We start from the raw sequence: 15370 nt of genomic DNA, 5'->3' as shown, positions 1-15370 counted from the left end.
GCGAGGGGCTGGCATGGTGGGGTGTGGTGGGCAAAGGGGTGTCACTGTTGGGCACGGCGGGCGAGGGGCTGGCATGGTGGGGCGTGTCGGGCGAGGGGCTGGCATGGTGGGGTGTGGTGGGCAAAGGGGTGTCACTGTGGGGCACGGCGGGCGAGGGGCTGGCATGGTGGGGTGTGTCGGGCGAGGGGCTGGCATGGTGGGGTGCCAAGGGGGGGCACCATGGGGCTCGGTGGGAGAGGTGCTCGCGCTGTGGGGCACGGCGGGCGAGGGGCTGGCATGGTGGGGTGTGGTGGGCAAAGGGGTGTCACTGTGGGGCACGGCAGGCGAGGGGCTGGCATGGTGGGGTGTGTCGGGTGAGGGGCTGGCATGGTGGGGTGTGGTGGGCAAAGGGGTGTCACTGTGGGGCACGGCGGGCGAGGGGCTGGCATGGTGGGGTGTGTCGGGCGAGGGGCTGGCATGGTGGGGTGTGGTGGGCAAAGGGGTGTCACTGTGGGGCACGGCGGGCGAGGGGCTGGCATGGTGGGGTGTGGCGGGCGAGGGGCTGGCACTGTGGGCCAGCTCCATTGCCCTGATCTCGCACTGCAGAGGTGGACGTGGGCAGGGACCAGGAGTTCGCGGTGAACACACGTGGTGCCGGAGGGCAGGGCCAGGTGGACGTGAAGATCACCTCGCCCTCCCGCCGGCCCATCCCCTGCAAGGTGGAGACGGGCACTAGCAACGACATCCACACCGTCAAGTACATGCCCCCCGAGGAGGGGCCCTACAAGGTGGACGTGGCCTACGATGGGCACCCCGTGCCAGGCAGCCCCTTCTCCGTCGAGGGGGTGATGCCCCCGGACCCGTCCAAGGTGAGCGGCGGGGGCTGCCTGCGGGCCGGGCACCATCTCCTGTCGCCCTGGTAGCATGCCACGGGTGGAGTTGCTTCACACCCAGCTCCTCAGGGTCACCCCGGCTCCCCCGCCCACCCGGTCTGCTCCGGGGCGTCTTTGCGGTGCCCCCCAGCTCCCCTCTCCGCACCAGGGGGCTGCGCTCCCAGCTCTCGCAGACCGGAGGAATGACAGTGAGGAATTGACCCCCCGGTGCTCTGGTGCCAGGCAGAGAGCAGGCATTGCAGGACACAGGAGGGTGCTGCCCGGCTAAGGAGATGCCAGGCAGTGTCCCAGGCTCCAGGGCTGGGAGGGAGGGCTGGGCCCGATGGGGTCCCTCCCAGCCTGCTCCCTGGGGCTGGATCTGGGATCACTTTTTGGGGGGGCAGGGTCTGCCACTGCCCAACCAGGCTGGGGTACCCCCCATGCCATGTAGGGAGACGTAACCCCGACCGGGAGCGGGCAGCCTTCGCGTCTCCTCCCATGGCCAGAGGGGAGAGAAGACATCGCTGGCAGCTGCCCCCAGGGCCGTTCCTGCCCCGCTGATGTGCGCCCGCTCCCATTTCAGGTGTGCGCCTACGGGCCGGGCCTGGAAGGCGGCTTCGTGGGCAAGCCGGCCCCCTTTGCCATCGACACCAAGGGTGCGGGCACTGGCGGGCTGGGCCTGACGGTGGAGGGCCCGTGCGAGGCCAAGATCGAGTGCCAGGACAACGGGGACGGGTCGTGCTCCGTGTCCTACCTGCCGACGGAGCCGGGCGAGTACTCCATCAACATCCTCTTTGCCGAGTCCCACATCCCCGGCTCGCCCTTCAAGGCCAACATCCAGCCGCTCTTCGACCCCAGCAAGGTGACGGCCAGCGGGCCGGGGCTGGAGCGCGGCACGGCGGGTGAGACCGCCACCTTCCTGGTGGACTGCTCCAAGGCGGGCGAGGCCGCGCTCACCATCGAGATCGTCTCCGAGGCGGGGGTCAAGGCCGAGGTAGTGATCCAGAACAACCGCGACGGCACCTACACCATCACCTACAGCCCCGCCTTCCCCGGCACCTACACCATCACCATCAAGTACGGCGGGCACGCCGTGCCCAAGTTCCCCGCCCGCGTCAACGTCCAGCCCGCCGTCGACACCAGCGCCGTCAAGGTCTTCGGGCCCGGCGTGGAGCCACGAGGTGAGGGCCCCGCTGGCTGTCCCCAGACACCCCCTGTCTACCTGTCTGTCTACACCTGTCTGTCTGTCCCCAGACACCCCCTGTCTACCTGTCTGTCTAAATCTGTCTGTCTATTTATCCCGACATCCCCTATCTACCTGTCTGTCTGTCTCCCCAAACACCCCCATCTGTCTGTCTGTCTAGCTATCCCCCGACACCCCCATCTACCTGTCTATCTGCCCATCCCTGTACACATCTGTCTGTCTATCTATCTATCTATCTATCTATCCCCCACACACCCTCTCTCTGTCTATCCCTCTATCCGTCCCTGTACACACCTGTCTCTCTCTCTATCTGCCCCACATTCCCCTCCATCCGTCCCCCCACACACACATCTCTCCCCCTCTGTCCCCATACCCCCATCCCGTATGTCCCCGTACCCACCCCCCATCTCTGCTCTTTGGGTGTGGCCAGGCCGACCGGCTCCCTCCTGAATGGGGTCCTTTCCCTGGCCCTGTGCAGCTCTGCCTGGCTCCGGGGGTGGGATGGGGGCCCCCCGGGGCCCATTGCCAGGGAAGGGGGTTCCACCAAACGTCCTGCCAGGTACCACCTCAGCCAAGATTCTGGCAGCTGATTGGCACAGCCCGGGCTCCAGCGCGCTGATAGGCCGGTGCGGCTCTCTCTGGGGGGCAGCGGCGCCCGCAGACTGGCACTCACTGCCCGCTCGCTCGCTCCGCCAGGTGTCCTTCGCGAGGTTACCACCGAGTTCACCGTGGATGCCCGCTCGCTCACCAAGACGGGCGGCAGCCACATCAAGGCACGCGTCATTAACCCCTCGGGTGCCAAGACAGAAACCTACCTCACAGACAACGGCGACGGGACCTACCGCGTCCAGTACACGGCCTACGAGGAGGGTAAGGAGCCCTGCCCCCCCAGTCAGGGCCACCCACAGCTCCGGCCCTGGGCTAGGCTATCCCTGCCCTCAACGTGTAGTAGCCCTGACATTCAGACAGCACCATATAGGCCCAGGGTCAGGGTAATTATCCCCAGCATAGAGGGGGAAACTGAGGCACACAGAGAGGTGCACCGACTGGCTGAGGTCACACTATAAATCAGTGTCCGAGTTGGGAAGGCTGGGACGCCGTGGCCGAGCCGGGGGATGATTTATCGCTGGACCGTAGGGAGCAGGTGCCCTGGGCCGGGCAAGTGGGGGGCGTTCTGGTGCCCAGGCCCTGCCAGCTGCCCTGAGTCTGTGGCTATTGTTAGAGACCTTGGCGTGCTCCGGCCAGGGCGGGGGACTCCAGGTGCACCTGTCGCCTGGGAGCTGGGTCCACGGCCCGACCCTGGTGGGGATGGGGGTGGTGGATTTGGGATTCGGGGCTTCCTGAAGGAGGATTTCACTGGGGTGGGGGTGGGACAGGTTCCAGCTCAGCTTGGGGAGGGGTGTCCCAGGGGCCTCTATACCCCATGGGGCTGCCTGGGCTGGAGGGGAAGGAACCCATGTCAAACCTGGCCTGGTTTCTCGTAATGGGGAGCAGAGACCAGGCCCCCCCCCCTTCCCCCAGCTCCAAAATCCCAGTGGGGTCTGGGGGTGCAGCGCCCCTTGGGGACAGAGGGTTATCATGGCTCCCTGCCCCACAGTTGGCATTGCAGGCATTGGGGAGGGAGCTTCCTGACCCCTGTGCGGAACTGGGGGAACAGGGGCAGTTGGGGGGCAGGGGCAGTTGGGGGGGAGCAGAGGCAGCTCCTGACCCCTCCCCGCCCCGTCTGGCACACCAGGCCTGCACCGGGTGGAGGTGACGTATGACGAGGTGCCAGTACCCAAGAGCCCGTTCCGCGTGGCCGTCACCGAGGGCTGCGAGCCCAGCCGTGTGCGCGCCTATGGCCCCGGCCTGGAGGGGGGGCTGGTGAACAAGTCCAACCGCTTCACCGTGGAGACCAGGTACCGGCCCCTGTCCCGCCGGGATCTGCTGGGGAGAGGGGGAGACCACGGAGCCGCCGCGGTCATGGCCCGGGCCGGGGTGGGGGATGGATGTTGGCGAGTGGCTCCCTGGGTCCCATTCCCACACCACTCCCTGCCCCGTGAGGTGGGCGGCTCCTGAGGGGGGACGGGCACGGCCCTGCGGGAAGGAAAACCCTGTCCTGGCACTGCTGGCCGGCCACGTGGCCTGGCTCCGGAAGGTCTGGCTGGGGACTCTGGGTAACAGCACAGGGCCAGGACAGACGCTTACTAAATGCATCCACTGTGATTGGCCTGTGGAACTCCCTGCCACAAGAGGCCAAGAGCTGAGCAAGATTCTAGAAAGCCTGTGCCATGCCTGGGGCGAATGGGACCCTCCTGGCTCAGAGCAGCCGCACCGGAGATAACTGAGGGCTGGCAGCGAGGAGGGGGCTCCCCGGGGCAGGTCACCCCCCTATGCTGCCTTTGGCATCAGCTGCTCCTGGCCAGAGCCCCTCTTCAGCCCCCTGACCTAGGAGCGGTGCACTGCGGGGCCAGGCCCCAGATGCCCTCCCCCCACCCTCCCACGCCTCTGCTCTGGCCCATGGCCGAGGCGGAGCTGGATTTCCCGGGTGGTCAGCGGGGGCTCTGACCGGCCCCGGGCTCTCCTGGCAGGGGTGCTGGCACCGGCGGGCTGGGCCTGGCCATCGAGGGGCCCTCGGAGGCCAAGATGTCCTGCAAGGACAACAAGGATGGCAGCTGCAGCGTGGAGTACATCCCCTTCACGGCCGGCGACTACGATGTCAACATCACCTTCGGGGGACGCCCCATCCCAGGTAGGAGCCGCAGCCAGGGGCCACGGACAGGCTGGGCGGGGGAGCGGGGGTCACAGGGCTGGGGGATGGGGTCACAGCCAGCTGGGCTGGGAGGCTGGGGTCACCTCCTCGTCCTGCCACGTGCGCCTCAGGCCGGGGTGCAGCAGGGTGGCTTGGTAGGAGCTGGCCAAGGGTGTGTCAGGGTGGGCTGGGTGCAGCACCGGGCCGGCTGGGCCCGCGGCTCTGGGCCGGGGCCGGGGGGCACCGGGCCGGCTGGGCCCGCGGCTCTGGTCCGGGGCCGGGGGGCACCGGGCCGGCTGGGCCCGCGGCTCTGGTCCGGGGCCGGGGGGCACCGGGCCGGCTGGGCCCGCGGCTCTGGTCCGGGGCCGGGGGGCACCGGGCCGGCTGGGCCCGCGGCTCTGGGCCGGGGCCGGGGGGCACCGGGCCGGCTGGGCCCGCGGCTCTGGGCCGGGGCCGGGGGGCAGCAGGCTGGCTGGTGTGGTGGTTCCCGGCCAGGCTGGCGGCCCCTGGGGCGTGGGGTTTGTTCCCGATCCGGGTGTGAAGTCCCCCTGAAGTCAGTGCAGGCCAGGCTCCCTGCCTTGCCCTGGGGGCTGGGGTCCAGCTGCCCCCCGGTTGGTAACCACCCCTTTCCCCACAGGGAGCCCCTTCCGAGTGCCCGTGAAGGACGTGGTGGATCCCAGCAAGGTGAAGTGCTCGGGTCCCGGGCTGGGGGCTGGCGTCCGGGCCCGCGTCCCCCAGACCTTCACCGTTGACTGTAGCAAGGCCGGGCTGGCGCCCCTGGAGGTGACGGTCCTCGGGCCCTCAGGTACCTGGAGCAGACCCCTGGGCTCCCCGCACCACGGCTGGGCAGTGCCAGGCCGGGCATGACAGGGCTGGGCGCAGGGTGGGAATGGGGCATCAAACCCCCTGGGGATGGCTTGTAGGGGGATGGGATAACTCATGGGGTGGGGAATGGGGTGGCTCATAAGGGGCGGGGGATGGGTCAGCTTGGGGTAGGGGGTGGGGGTGGGGGATGGGATGGCTTGGCGGAAGGGGTGGCTTATGGGGAGAGGGGGCTTGGGGCAGCCCCTGCTACCCATCCCCCCTCATTCTCCCCCCCCGCGGGGCTCTGAGCAGGGCGGTACCCATTGGGGGGGGCTCCCCTGGTGCCCGCACTGAGCCCGCTGGGCTGTGCCCCTCTGCTGCAGGCCTGGCCGAGCCGGTGGACGTGCGGGACAACGGGGACGGCACCCACAAGGTGAACTACACCCCGGCCAGCGACGGGCCCTACACCGTGGCCGTCAAGTACGCCGACCAGGAGGTGCCGCGCAGGTGAGCCTGGTGGAGGGGCTAGTGTGGGGGAGGGGGCTTGTGCCGCCGGGGGGGGAGCACAAGGCCGACGTACAATGGCTCCTGGAGCCCGCGGGCCTGGCTGGACAAATAGCCGGCCGGAGGCAGGGGGCTGGGGCAGGCTCCGGAGTAAGGTCAGATTGAGTCCTAACCCTCCCGGAGTCCCAGGCTCGGGGCTCCTGCCCCGCTGGGGATGGAGCCGGGCAGGACTCTGGTGCAGCGTCTCCCCGCAGGGCAAGGAGCCTCCTCGGCTTCAACGCTTCCTGGGTCTGACCTTGGAGCATTCAGCCGCCGGCTCACCCCGTGAGTCCACTTGGCTGGGACACCTGGGGCAGCCTCGCACACCCCCAAAGTGGCCCTGCACCCCCACTCCGCAGCCCGCAGGGACTCAGCCAGCGTGGGACACAGGAGGGTTATTAGTGGTCAGGAACAGAGCTGGTTAGCCCAGAAAACAGGAAGTTACAGCAAAGTCCAGCTTGGGGGGACCAGAGCCCTGGGCCCTCCCCCCGAGTCCCAAACCTGGAGATGGACCAGTTTCCACCAGCCCAGCCTCAGTCACGCCCAGCTGGCCTGACCCAGCTCTGACTCCGGCCTCTCCGCCTCCAGCCCGTTTAAGATCAAGGCGCTGCCGGCTCACGATGCCAGCAAGGTGCGGGCCAGCGGGCCAGGCCTCAGTGCCGCGGGCATCCCCGCCAGCCTGCCCGTGGAGTTCACCATCGACGCGCGTGACGCCGGCGAGGGGTTGCTCACTGTGCAGATCCTGGTGAGTGCTGGCAAGGCTCCGGGGTGCTCTGCAACCAGGCGCTGGGGGCCGGGGCCCAAGGCTCTGATGGGGGTGCTCTGCAACCAGGCTGGGGGGCCCATGGTGTTGTGATTGTGGGGTACCAGGCGGGGGGGCCCAGGGCTCTGTTGGGGTGGTACCGGGCTGGGGGGCTCAGGGCTCTCATGGCGGGGTACCAGGCTGGGGGGCCCATGGTGTTGTGATTCGGGATACCAGGCTGGGGGGCCCAGGGCTCTGTTGGGGTGGTACTGGGCTAGGGGGGCCCAGGGCTCTGATGGCAGGGTGCCAGGCTGTGGGGGCCCATGGCTGTGATGGGGGGGGTACTGGGCTGTGGGGGCCCATGGCTGTGACGGGGGGGTACTGGGCTGGGGGGCTCATGGCTGTGATGGGGGCACTAGCCCCCTAGGGGGTGGAAGTGAGGGCCCCCAGCCAGGCTCTGCCCGCTGCCCTGGGCTGGGGAGCTGGGGCGGCCGAGCGGCTGTGACCCGTCTGTGCCTGGCCAGGATCCCGAGGGCAAGCCCAAGAAGGCCAACATCCGGGACAACGGGGACGGCACCTACACGGTGTCCTACGTGCCCGACCTGACGGGGCGCTACACCATCACCATCAAGTATGGGGGCGACGAGATCCCCTTCTCGCCCTTCCGCACCCTGGCCCAGCCCAGCGGCGACGCCAGCAAGTGCCTGGTCACAGGTGGGTCCAGCCCCACGCGGCCCCCAGACTCTGCCCCACACGTCCTCCGGCCCCTGCCTGATGCAGCCCCTGGGCTCTGCCCCACAGGCCCTCTGCCCCACACGTCCTCCGGCCCCTGCCTGATGCAGCCCCCGGACTCTGCCCCATGTGTCCTCCGGCCCCTGCCCCCTGTGACCCCCCCCGAACTCTGCCCCTTGTGCCCTCCAGCCCCCACCCCAAGCAGCCCCCAGACTCTGCCCCATGCGGACTCCTGTCCCCTGTGGCCCACAAACTCTGCCTCATGCCCCCATGCAGCCTCTGACCCCCGCCCCACGTGGCCTCCACCCCGTGCAGCCTCCACGGCCTCCGGCACTCCCACGCAGCCTCTGTGGCTTCCAGCCCCCCTCCTGCCCCACACAGCCTCCAGTCCCCCGCCCCACATGACCTCTGGCCTCTGCCCCTCGCTCCCGACCCGAAGCCCCATGCCCCAGCTCTGTGGCTGGCCCTGTTCTCACAAGTTTTCCCTCCCTCTCTTTGCAGTGTCCATTGGGGGCCATGGACTGGGTAAGTCCTGCTCTCTGTGGCTGAGGGAGGCTCTGGCCATTGTGAGCCATGGGGAGGACCCGGGGCACGGCCAGGCTAAGCAGGGCAAAGCGGCCAGAAGCCAGGGCCTCTGGTGGCTGCTCTGAGCCCGACTCCTAGGGCGTGGGCTGCCTGGGGTGGGATTTGAACCCCTGGCTGAGGGCAGGGATCACAGCTCCCCCCAGTGGCTGGCCAGAGCCCCTACAACACCCTGGCCATGCTCAGCTCCCTTCAGCTGGGTGGGTGGAGCAGCAGGGCCAGATGCCATCCCTGCTTATGGGCACGGCCCTGGCACCTGCCCCCCCCCCCCCCCGCCGACCACATCCCTCCACCCCGCAGGCGCCTGCCTGGGCCCCACCATCCAGATCGGGGAGGAGACGGTGATCACGGTGGATGCCAAGGCGGCAGGCAAGGGGAAGGTGACGTGCAAGGTGTCCACGCCGGACGGGGCCGAGCTGGACGTGGACGTGGTGGAGAACCACGACGGCACCTTCGACATCTACTACACGGCACCCGAGCCGGGCAAATACGTCATCACCATCCGCTTCGGGGGCGAGCTCATCCCCAACAGCCCCTTCCACGTGCTGGTGGGTCCGGGGGCGAGCGAGCTCGGCGGGGTGGGGCTGGGCCGGCCGTGGGCAGGGAGACCTGCTGGGAAACCCGGGGATTGGGGGTCCCGCTGGGACCGTTGGGGTCAGCGCTGACCCCAGTGTGGCACTAGGGGGCGCTGTGCTGGGAGGGAGGAGGGGGGGAGCTCAGTGTGCTCCCCTTGTCAGTGCTGGCCCCAGTGCGGCACTAGGGGGCGCTGTGCTGGGGCTCAGGAGGGGGTGTAGGTCCCTTGTCAGTACCGCAGGGTAGCACTAGGGGGCGCCGAGCTGCCATCGTGCAGCGTGTGGGGGCGCTGGGTGTTACAGGTCCCCCAGCCAGGGTGCTGCAGGGGAGCCCCGCCTTAGCTGCGGGGCCCCTTCCTTGCTGGACACTATTGCTGCGGGGCTGTTAGCCAGCTGCTGCGTCCCACCCCAGAGGTGGCTGCATTTCAGTGCCGGGCGAGCGATCCCTGTGCCTGGTCTGAGGGATCCTGCGGGGCACCCCCCAGGAGCGTGGCTACGAGCCATGGAGCCCGGCATGGCCGCCTGCGTTAATCTGTTCCTTGCCTCCCGCCAGGCATGCGAGACCATCCCCCACGTTGAAGAGCCGTGCGACTCGCTCCAGTTGCACCAGCCCTTCTCTCCGCACCAGGCTGGCGGCTACCCGGCGCGCTGGGTACCAGGAGCCCCCCTCGGCCCCGCTGCCTCTCTCTGCCCTATCCTGCTGCCTCTCCCCCATCTCTGCCCAGGACGCTTCTTGGTTCTGAGCCCTGGGCTCGCTTGGGCCCCCCTCGCCCTCGGCAGGGCACCCACCAGCCTCCGTCGTTACCCTCCCTTGTAGGTGCCCGGGCATCTGCCCAGGGGCGAATCCCCCCGGTGCCTGGTGCGCCGTGGCCATGCGGAGCCAGCGGCACTGTCTGTCTCACACCCAGCTGGTACAGGCCCCGGCTCCAGGCAGGCTTGGGGGCAGTCGCAGACCCGGGGGGACCCCCGCCTGTCTCCCTTGAGAGGGTTTTGGTGCCACGGGATGAGGGCCCCCCCAAAGCTCTGGGTGCAGTGATTTCCCCCCCCCCCACAATGAGCTCCAACCATCTGGGGTACCTGCGCCAGGTCCCCGCACCCCCACGCCCCCCTTCTCTTGCAGCTCTGTCTCCCATGGGCCCGTGCGGGGCCCTGGGCCTGTCGCTCTCTGCTCCTGTCCTGCTCCGCCTCGGGCACCCTGCCTGCCTTGCCAATGCTCTCTCTCTCTCTGCCCCCTCCCTCCACCCCGCCAGGCCACGGACCAGCCCGTCGCGCCCGCCGAGAGCCTGGACTCCATGCTGCGGCCCTTCAACCTCGTCATCCCCCTCACCGTGCAGAAAGGGGAGATCACCGGTACGGGCGGGGGGAGCCTGGCACCGCGCCACAGGGGCCCTGTGGGCGGGGCACCAGCCTGGGGTGGGCGGCGTGGGGCCTCCAACCCAGTTCCATAGCACCAGGCAGGGCGGGACGGCACTGCGGGGGGAGAGCTCGGGGGGGGGGTGGAGCGAGTGCGTGGGAGAGGAGGTTGGGGGTGGGTCGGGGTGGGAGAGCTCAGGAGCAGAGCAGGTGTTGGGGTGGGAGAGATGAGGGTGTGGGAGAGCTGGGGGGGTTGGAGGGAGGGGGTACGGCTGGGAGAGTTCAGGGGGGTAGTAACGGGGGAGAGCTCAGGAACAGAGCAGGTGTTGGGGTGGGAGAGATGAGGGTGTGGGAGAGCTGGGGGGGTTGGAGGGAGGGGGTACGGCTGGGAGAGTTCAGGGGGGTAGTAACGGGGGAGAGCTCAGGAGCAGAGCAGGTGTGGGGGTGGGAGAGATGAGGGTGTGGGAGAGCTGGGGGGGTTGGAGGGAGGGGGTACGGCTGGGAGAGTTCAGGGGGGTAGTAACGGGGGAGAGCTCAGGAGCAGAGCAGGTGTGGGGGTGGGAGAGATGAGGGTGTGGGAGAGCTGGGGCGGTTGGAGGGAGGGGGTACGGCTGGGAGAGTTCAGGGGGGTAGTAACGGGGGAGAGCTCAGGAGCAGAGCAGGTGTGGGGGTGGGAGAGATGAGGGTGTGGGAGAGCTGGGGCGGTTGGAGGGAGGGGGTACGGCTGGGAGAGTTCAGGGGGGTAGTAACGGGGGAGAGCTCAGGAGCAGAGCAGGTGTGGGGGTGGGAGAGATGAGGGTGTGGGAGAGCTGGGGCGGTTGGAGGGAGGGGGTACGGCTGGGAGAGTTCAGGGGGGTAGTAACGGGGGAGAGCTCAGGAACAGAGCAGGTGTTGGGGTGGGAGAGATGAGGGTGTGGGAGAGCTGGGGGGGTTGGAGGGAGGGGGTACGGCTGGGAGAGTTCAGGGGGGTAGTAACGGGGGAGAGCTCAGGAGCAGAGCAGGTGTGGGGGTGGGAGACCTGGGGGGGGGGGACCAGGGGGAGAGCTCGCGGGGAGTGGAGCAGTGTGGGAGGCATGGGGCAGTACCCGGGCAGGCCGAGGGAGCCCGGTGACGGTGTCCCCCCCGTTCCCTCCCCCCAGGCGAGGTGCGCATGCCCTCGGGGAAGACGGCCCGGCCCAGCATCACGGATAACAAGGACGGGACGGTGACCGTGAGGTTCGCACCTGTGGAGAAGGGGTTGCACGAGATGGACATCAAATACGATGGCAACCACATCCCCGGTGAGCGACCGGCCGCCCACAGCTGGGGGGCCCCGGGACCCACCCGGCCACGGCTCCTGGGGGGGTTGGGGAACACCCGGGACCGGCCCACCCGCAGCTCCCCATGGGGGTGATGGGAGTACCCCGCCCTCATTCCTTCCCCTTGTTGCCAGGATGGGATGCTCCCGACAGCGCCTTGCCCTGTATGCCAGGCCCCAGGCCCAGGGGGTCCCATGGGGAGAAGGCCCCAGAGAGCCCTGGGGCCACCCCCTCAGCCCCCAGATGATCCCCCACACCTTGGTGCCATGGCCCCTTCCTCCCCAGCCCCCAGGCTCTGCCCCCTCTGCAGAGCCAGCACCCCCTAGCGCCAGCCTGGTTCTGAGGAGCCGGCCCCCCATGGCCCCTGAGAGCCCAGGCCTTGTAGGCGGGGGGCCCTAGGGCTCTCTCGAGCCTTCTCCCCATGGGACCCCCTGCCCCTGGGGTCCCCAGGGCTCAGTGCCAGCCTCTCCCTCCAGGCTGGGCCAAGCTGGGGGGCTCTGAGCCTGGCCCAGCCCCTGGGGCCATGCCCCCCAGAATCTCTCTGCAAGCCCCCACTCCTCCCTGACCCACAGGATCCCCAGTGTCCCATGAGCCCCCTATCAGGGTGCCCCTGCCCCCAGGACCACCCCACACACCCCACCAGCCCCCAGTCACAGTGCCCCTGCCTCCCCTTCCTCAGGGAGCCCCCTACAGTTCTACGTGGACGCCATCCACCCCCGCCACGTCAGCGCCTATGGGCCCGGCCTGAGCCACGGCATGGTCAACAGGCCGGCCACCTTCACCATCGTCACCAAGGGCGCCGGCGAAGGTACCAGGGGGGCGGCTGGGGGCAGGGAAAGGAGGGGTGGGGCAGGGCTGGGGAGCTGGCAGGGGAAGGTTGACGGGAGGATGGGGGGCTGGTGTGGGGGGAAGGGCAGGGCAGGAGGCAGGCAGGGGAAGGGTGGGGGAGGATGGGCAGGGCAGGCAGGGGGGAAGGGCAGGGGGCAGGCAGGGGAAGGGCGGGGGGCCATGGTTGCGGCACCCCTGATGGCCGGTTCCCCAGGGGGGCTGTCGCTGGCCGTGGAGGGCCCGTCCAAGGCCGAGATCACTTGCAAAGACAACAAGGACGGGACCTGCACCGTGTCCTACCTGCCCACCGCACCCGGCGACTACAGCGTCATCGTCCGCTTCGACGAGCAGCATGTCCCGGGGAGCCCCTTCACCGCCAAGATCACCGGTGAGCCCCCCCACCGGGCCCCCGCCTGCCCACAACCAGCCCCCAGAGCCACCACCACTCCGCCGGGCCCTCACCGAGCCCCTGGAGCCCCCACTACCCCGACAGACCCTACACCTGATAGACCCCCACTCAGCCACCGGGGCCCCCGCCAGCCAACTGGGCCTCCACCGAGCCCCTGCGGCCCCCACCACCCAGACGGACCCCCACCTGCCCTCACCCAGGCCCCGGAGCCCTCGCCACCCCAACGGACCCCCCACCCAGCCCCCAGGACCCCGCCTGCCCCTGCCCAGCCACTTCCCCCTGCAACAGGCCCTCCCTGTGGCCCAGCTGCACCCCCAAACCCTCCCCCCACCCTGGGCTGTGCCCCCCGGTAACAACTCCCGCTCCCGCCATCTGGGGATGTCAAGGTTCCCTGCCCACTCTGAACTCTAGGGTACAGATGTGGGGACCTGCACGAAAATCCCCTAAGCTTATTCTTACCAGCTTAGGTTAAAACTTCCCCAAGGTACAAACTATTTTACCTTTTGCCCTTGGACTTTATTGCTGCCACCACCAAGTGTCTAATCAATATATAACAGGGAAGGAGCTCGCTTGGAAACGTCTTTCCCCCCAAAATCCTCCCCAAACCCTACACTCCCTTTCCTGGGGAAGGCTTGATAACAATCCTCACCAGTTTGCATAGGTGACCACAGACCCAAACCCTTGGATCTTAAGAAAAATGAAAAAGCATTCAGTTTCTTAAAAGAAGAATTTTAATAGAAGTAAAGGAATCACCTCTGTAAAATCAGGATGGTAGATACCTTACAGGGTAATTAGATTGAAAACATAGAGAATCCCTCTAGGCAAAACCTTAAGTTACAAAAAGACACACAGACAGAAATAGTTATTCTATTCAGCACAGCTCTTTTCTCAGCCATTTAAAGAAATCATAATCTAACACATCTCTAGCTAGATTACTGACTAAATTCTAAGACTCCATTCCTGTTCTGTCCCCGGCAAAAGCATCACACAGACAGAGAGGGAGAGAGGCTTTGTCCCCTCCCTGCACCCCTCCTGCTTTAAAAGTATCTTGTCCCCTCATTGGTCATTGTGGTCAGAGGCCGGCGAGGTTACCTTTAGCTTCTTCACCCTTCACAGGTGAGAGGGTTTTGCCTCTGGCCAGGAGGGATTTAAAGGTGGTTAGCGTTCCTTTGTATTTATGACAGGGGACGACTCCATGCGGACGTCCCAGCTCAACGTGGGCACCTCCACCGATGTGTCGCTTAAGATCAGCGAGAGCGACCTGAGCCTGCTAACGGCCTCCATCCGGGCACCCTCCGGCCACGAGGAGCCCTGCCTGCTCAAGAGGCTGCCCAACCGCCACATCGGTACAGCCCCGGGGCCGGGGGCACTGGGCTGGCTCGGGAGGGGGCACCGGGGCCAGCGGGGCCCGTGGCTCTGGCGTGGGCGGCGGGGGAGGGGGCACCGGGCCGGCATGGGAGGGGGTACTGGGCCTGCTGGGCCCGTGGCTCTGGCGTGGGTGGTGGGGGAGGGGGTACCGGGCCTGCTGGGCCCATGGCTCTGGCGCGGGCAGCGGGGGAGGGAGCACCGGGCCAGTGGGGCCCGTGGCTCTGGCATGGGGAGGGGGCGCTGGACCTGCTGGGCCCGTGGCTCTGGCGCGGGCAGCGGGGGAGGGAGCACCGGGCCAGTGGGGCCCGTGGCTCTGGCATGGGGAGGGGGCGCTGGACCTGCTGGGCCCGTGGCTCTAGCGGCGGGGGAGGGGGCACGGGGCCGGCTGGGCCCGTGGCTCTGGCGTGGGCGGCGGGGGAGGGGGCACCGGTCCGGCTGGGCCCGTGGCTCTGGCATGGGCGGCAGGGGAGGGGGCACCGGGCCGGCTGGGCCCGTGGCTCTGGCGTGGGCGGCAGGGGAGGGAGCACTGAGGCCGGCTGGGCCCATGGCTCTGGCGTGGGCAGCAGGGGAGGGAGCACTGGGCCTGTGGCTCTGGCATGAGCGGCAGGGGAGGGAGCACTGACGCCAGCTGGGCCCATGGCTCTGGCGTGGGCGGCAGGGGAGGGAGCACTGAGGCCGGCTGGGCCCGTGGCTCTGGGCAGCGGTTCCCATCGCCCGCGGGCACTGACCTGCCTGTCTCCCCCAGGCATCTCATTCACCCCCAAGGAGGTGGGGGAGCACGTGGTGAGCGTGCGGAAGAGCGGGAAGCACGTCTCCAACAGCCCCTTCAAGATCCTGGTGGGGCAGTCGGAGATCGGCGACGCCAGCAAGGTGAAGGTGTGGGGCAAGGGGCTGGTGGAGGGGCACACCTTCGAGGTGGCTGAGTTCATCGTGGACACCCGCACCGCAGGTGATGCTCATGCTGGGGAGTGGCGGGGGGGTTCCCAACAGGGCTGGGATCTGGGGGACGTCCTGACCAGAGCTGGGGGGCATGGATCCAGCCTGGAATTGACCCCAGGGGAAGGACGGGGAACCCCATTCCCCCTGACAAGGGGGGGCTCTGGCGATTAGGTCTAGCTGGGGCTGAGCCCTTGGGAACGAAGTGTGGGGCACACCCCCACATGCCCAGTGCAGGGGGGGGCTCCTGCTGGTGCTGTGGGGATCCCAGGCAGCGTGCCCTGTGGGGGGCTCCGGCTGGCGCTGTGGGGGTCCCAGGCGCTGTGCTGACGGGCAGCGTGCCCTGTGGGGGGCTCCGGCTGGCACTGTGGGGGTCCCAGGCGCTGTGCTGATGGGCAGCGTGCCCTGTGGGGGGCT

At 68.3% G+C, this 15370-nt stretch overlaps 1 protein-coding gene across 5 annotated transcripts in view; it reads left to right on the top strand.

Annotated features, from left to right (window-relative positions):
- The window catches only part of FLNC (filamin C), a 60281-nt gene that overhangs the window by 35937 nt on the left and 8974 nt on the right, over positions 1-15370 (top strand). The window contains exons 20-37 of one of the 5 annotated variants that reach the window (XM_077807927.1): positions 586-848; positions 1435-2032; positions 2752-2925; positions 3791-3953; positions 4626-4786; positions 5424-5591; positions 5974-6097; positions 6722-6878; positions 7400-7589; positions 8109-8132; positions 8490-8737; positions 9315-9413; positions 10012-10111; positions 11254-11394; positions 12092-12220; positions 12455-12628; positions 13834-13995; positions 14763-14966. In XM_077807927.1, the coding sequence (XP_077664053.1) occupies positions 586-848; positions 1435-2032; positions 2752-2925; positions 3791-3953; positions 4626-4786; positions 5424-5591; positions 5974-6097; positions 6722-6878; positions 7400-7589; positions 8109-8132; positions 8490-8737; positions 9315-9413; positions 10012-10111; positions 11254-11394; positions 12092-12220; positions 12455-12628; positions 13834-13995; positions 14763-14966 (3279 nt within the window). Of the gene's footprint in view, positions 1-585; positions 849-1434; positions 2033-2751; positions 2926-3790; positions 3954-4625; positions 4787-5423; positions 5643-5973; positions 6098-6721; positions 6879-7399; positions 7590-8108; positions 8133-8489; positions 8789-9314; positions 9414-10011; positions 10112-11253; positions 11395-12091; positions 12221-12454; positions 12629-13833; positions 13996-14762; positions 14967-15370 lie in introns of all 5 variants that reach the window. The other 4 variants (XM_077807932.1, XM_077807933.1, XM_077807931.1 and 1 more) reach the window with 4 other exon arrangements.

Source organism: Eretmochelys imbricata, chromosome 1 (assembly GCF_965152235.1).
Source record: "Eretmochelys imbricata isolate rEreImb1 chromosome 1, rEreImb1.hap1, whole genome shotgun sequence".
Taxonomy (NCBI): Eukaryota; Metazoa; Chordata; order Testudines; family Cheloniidae; genus Eretmochelys; species Eretmochelys imbricata.
Note: the sequence above shows the minus strand (reverse complement) of the source record. Positions and strands in the feature narration are given on the sequence as shown.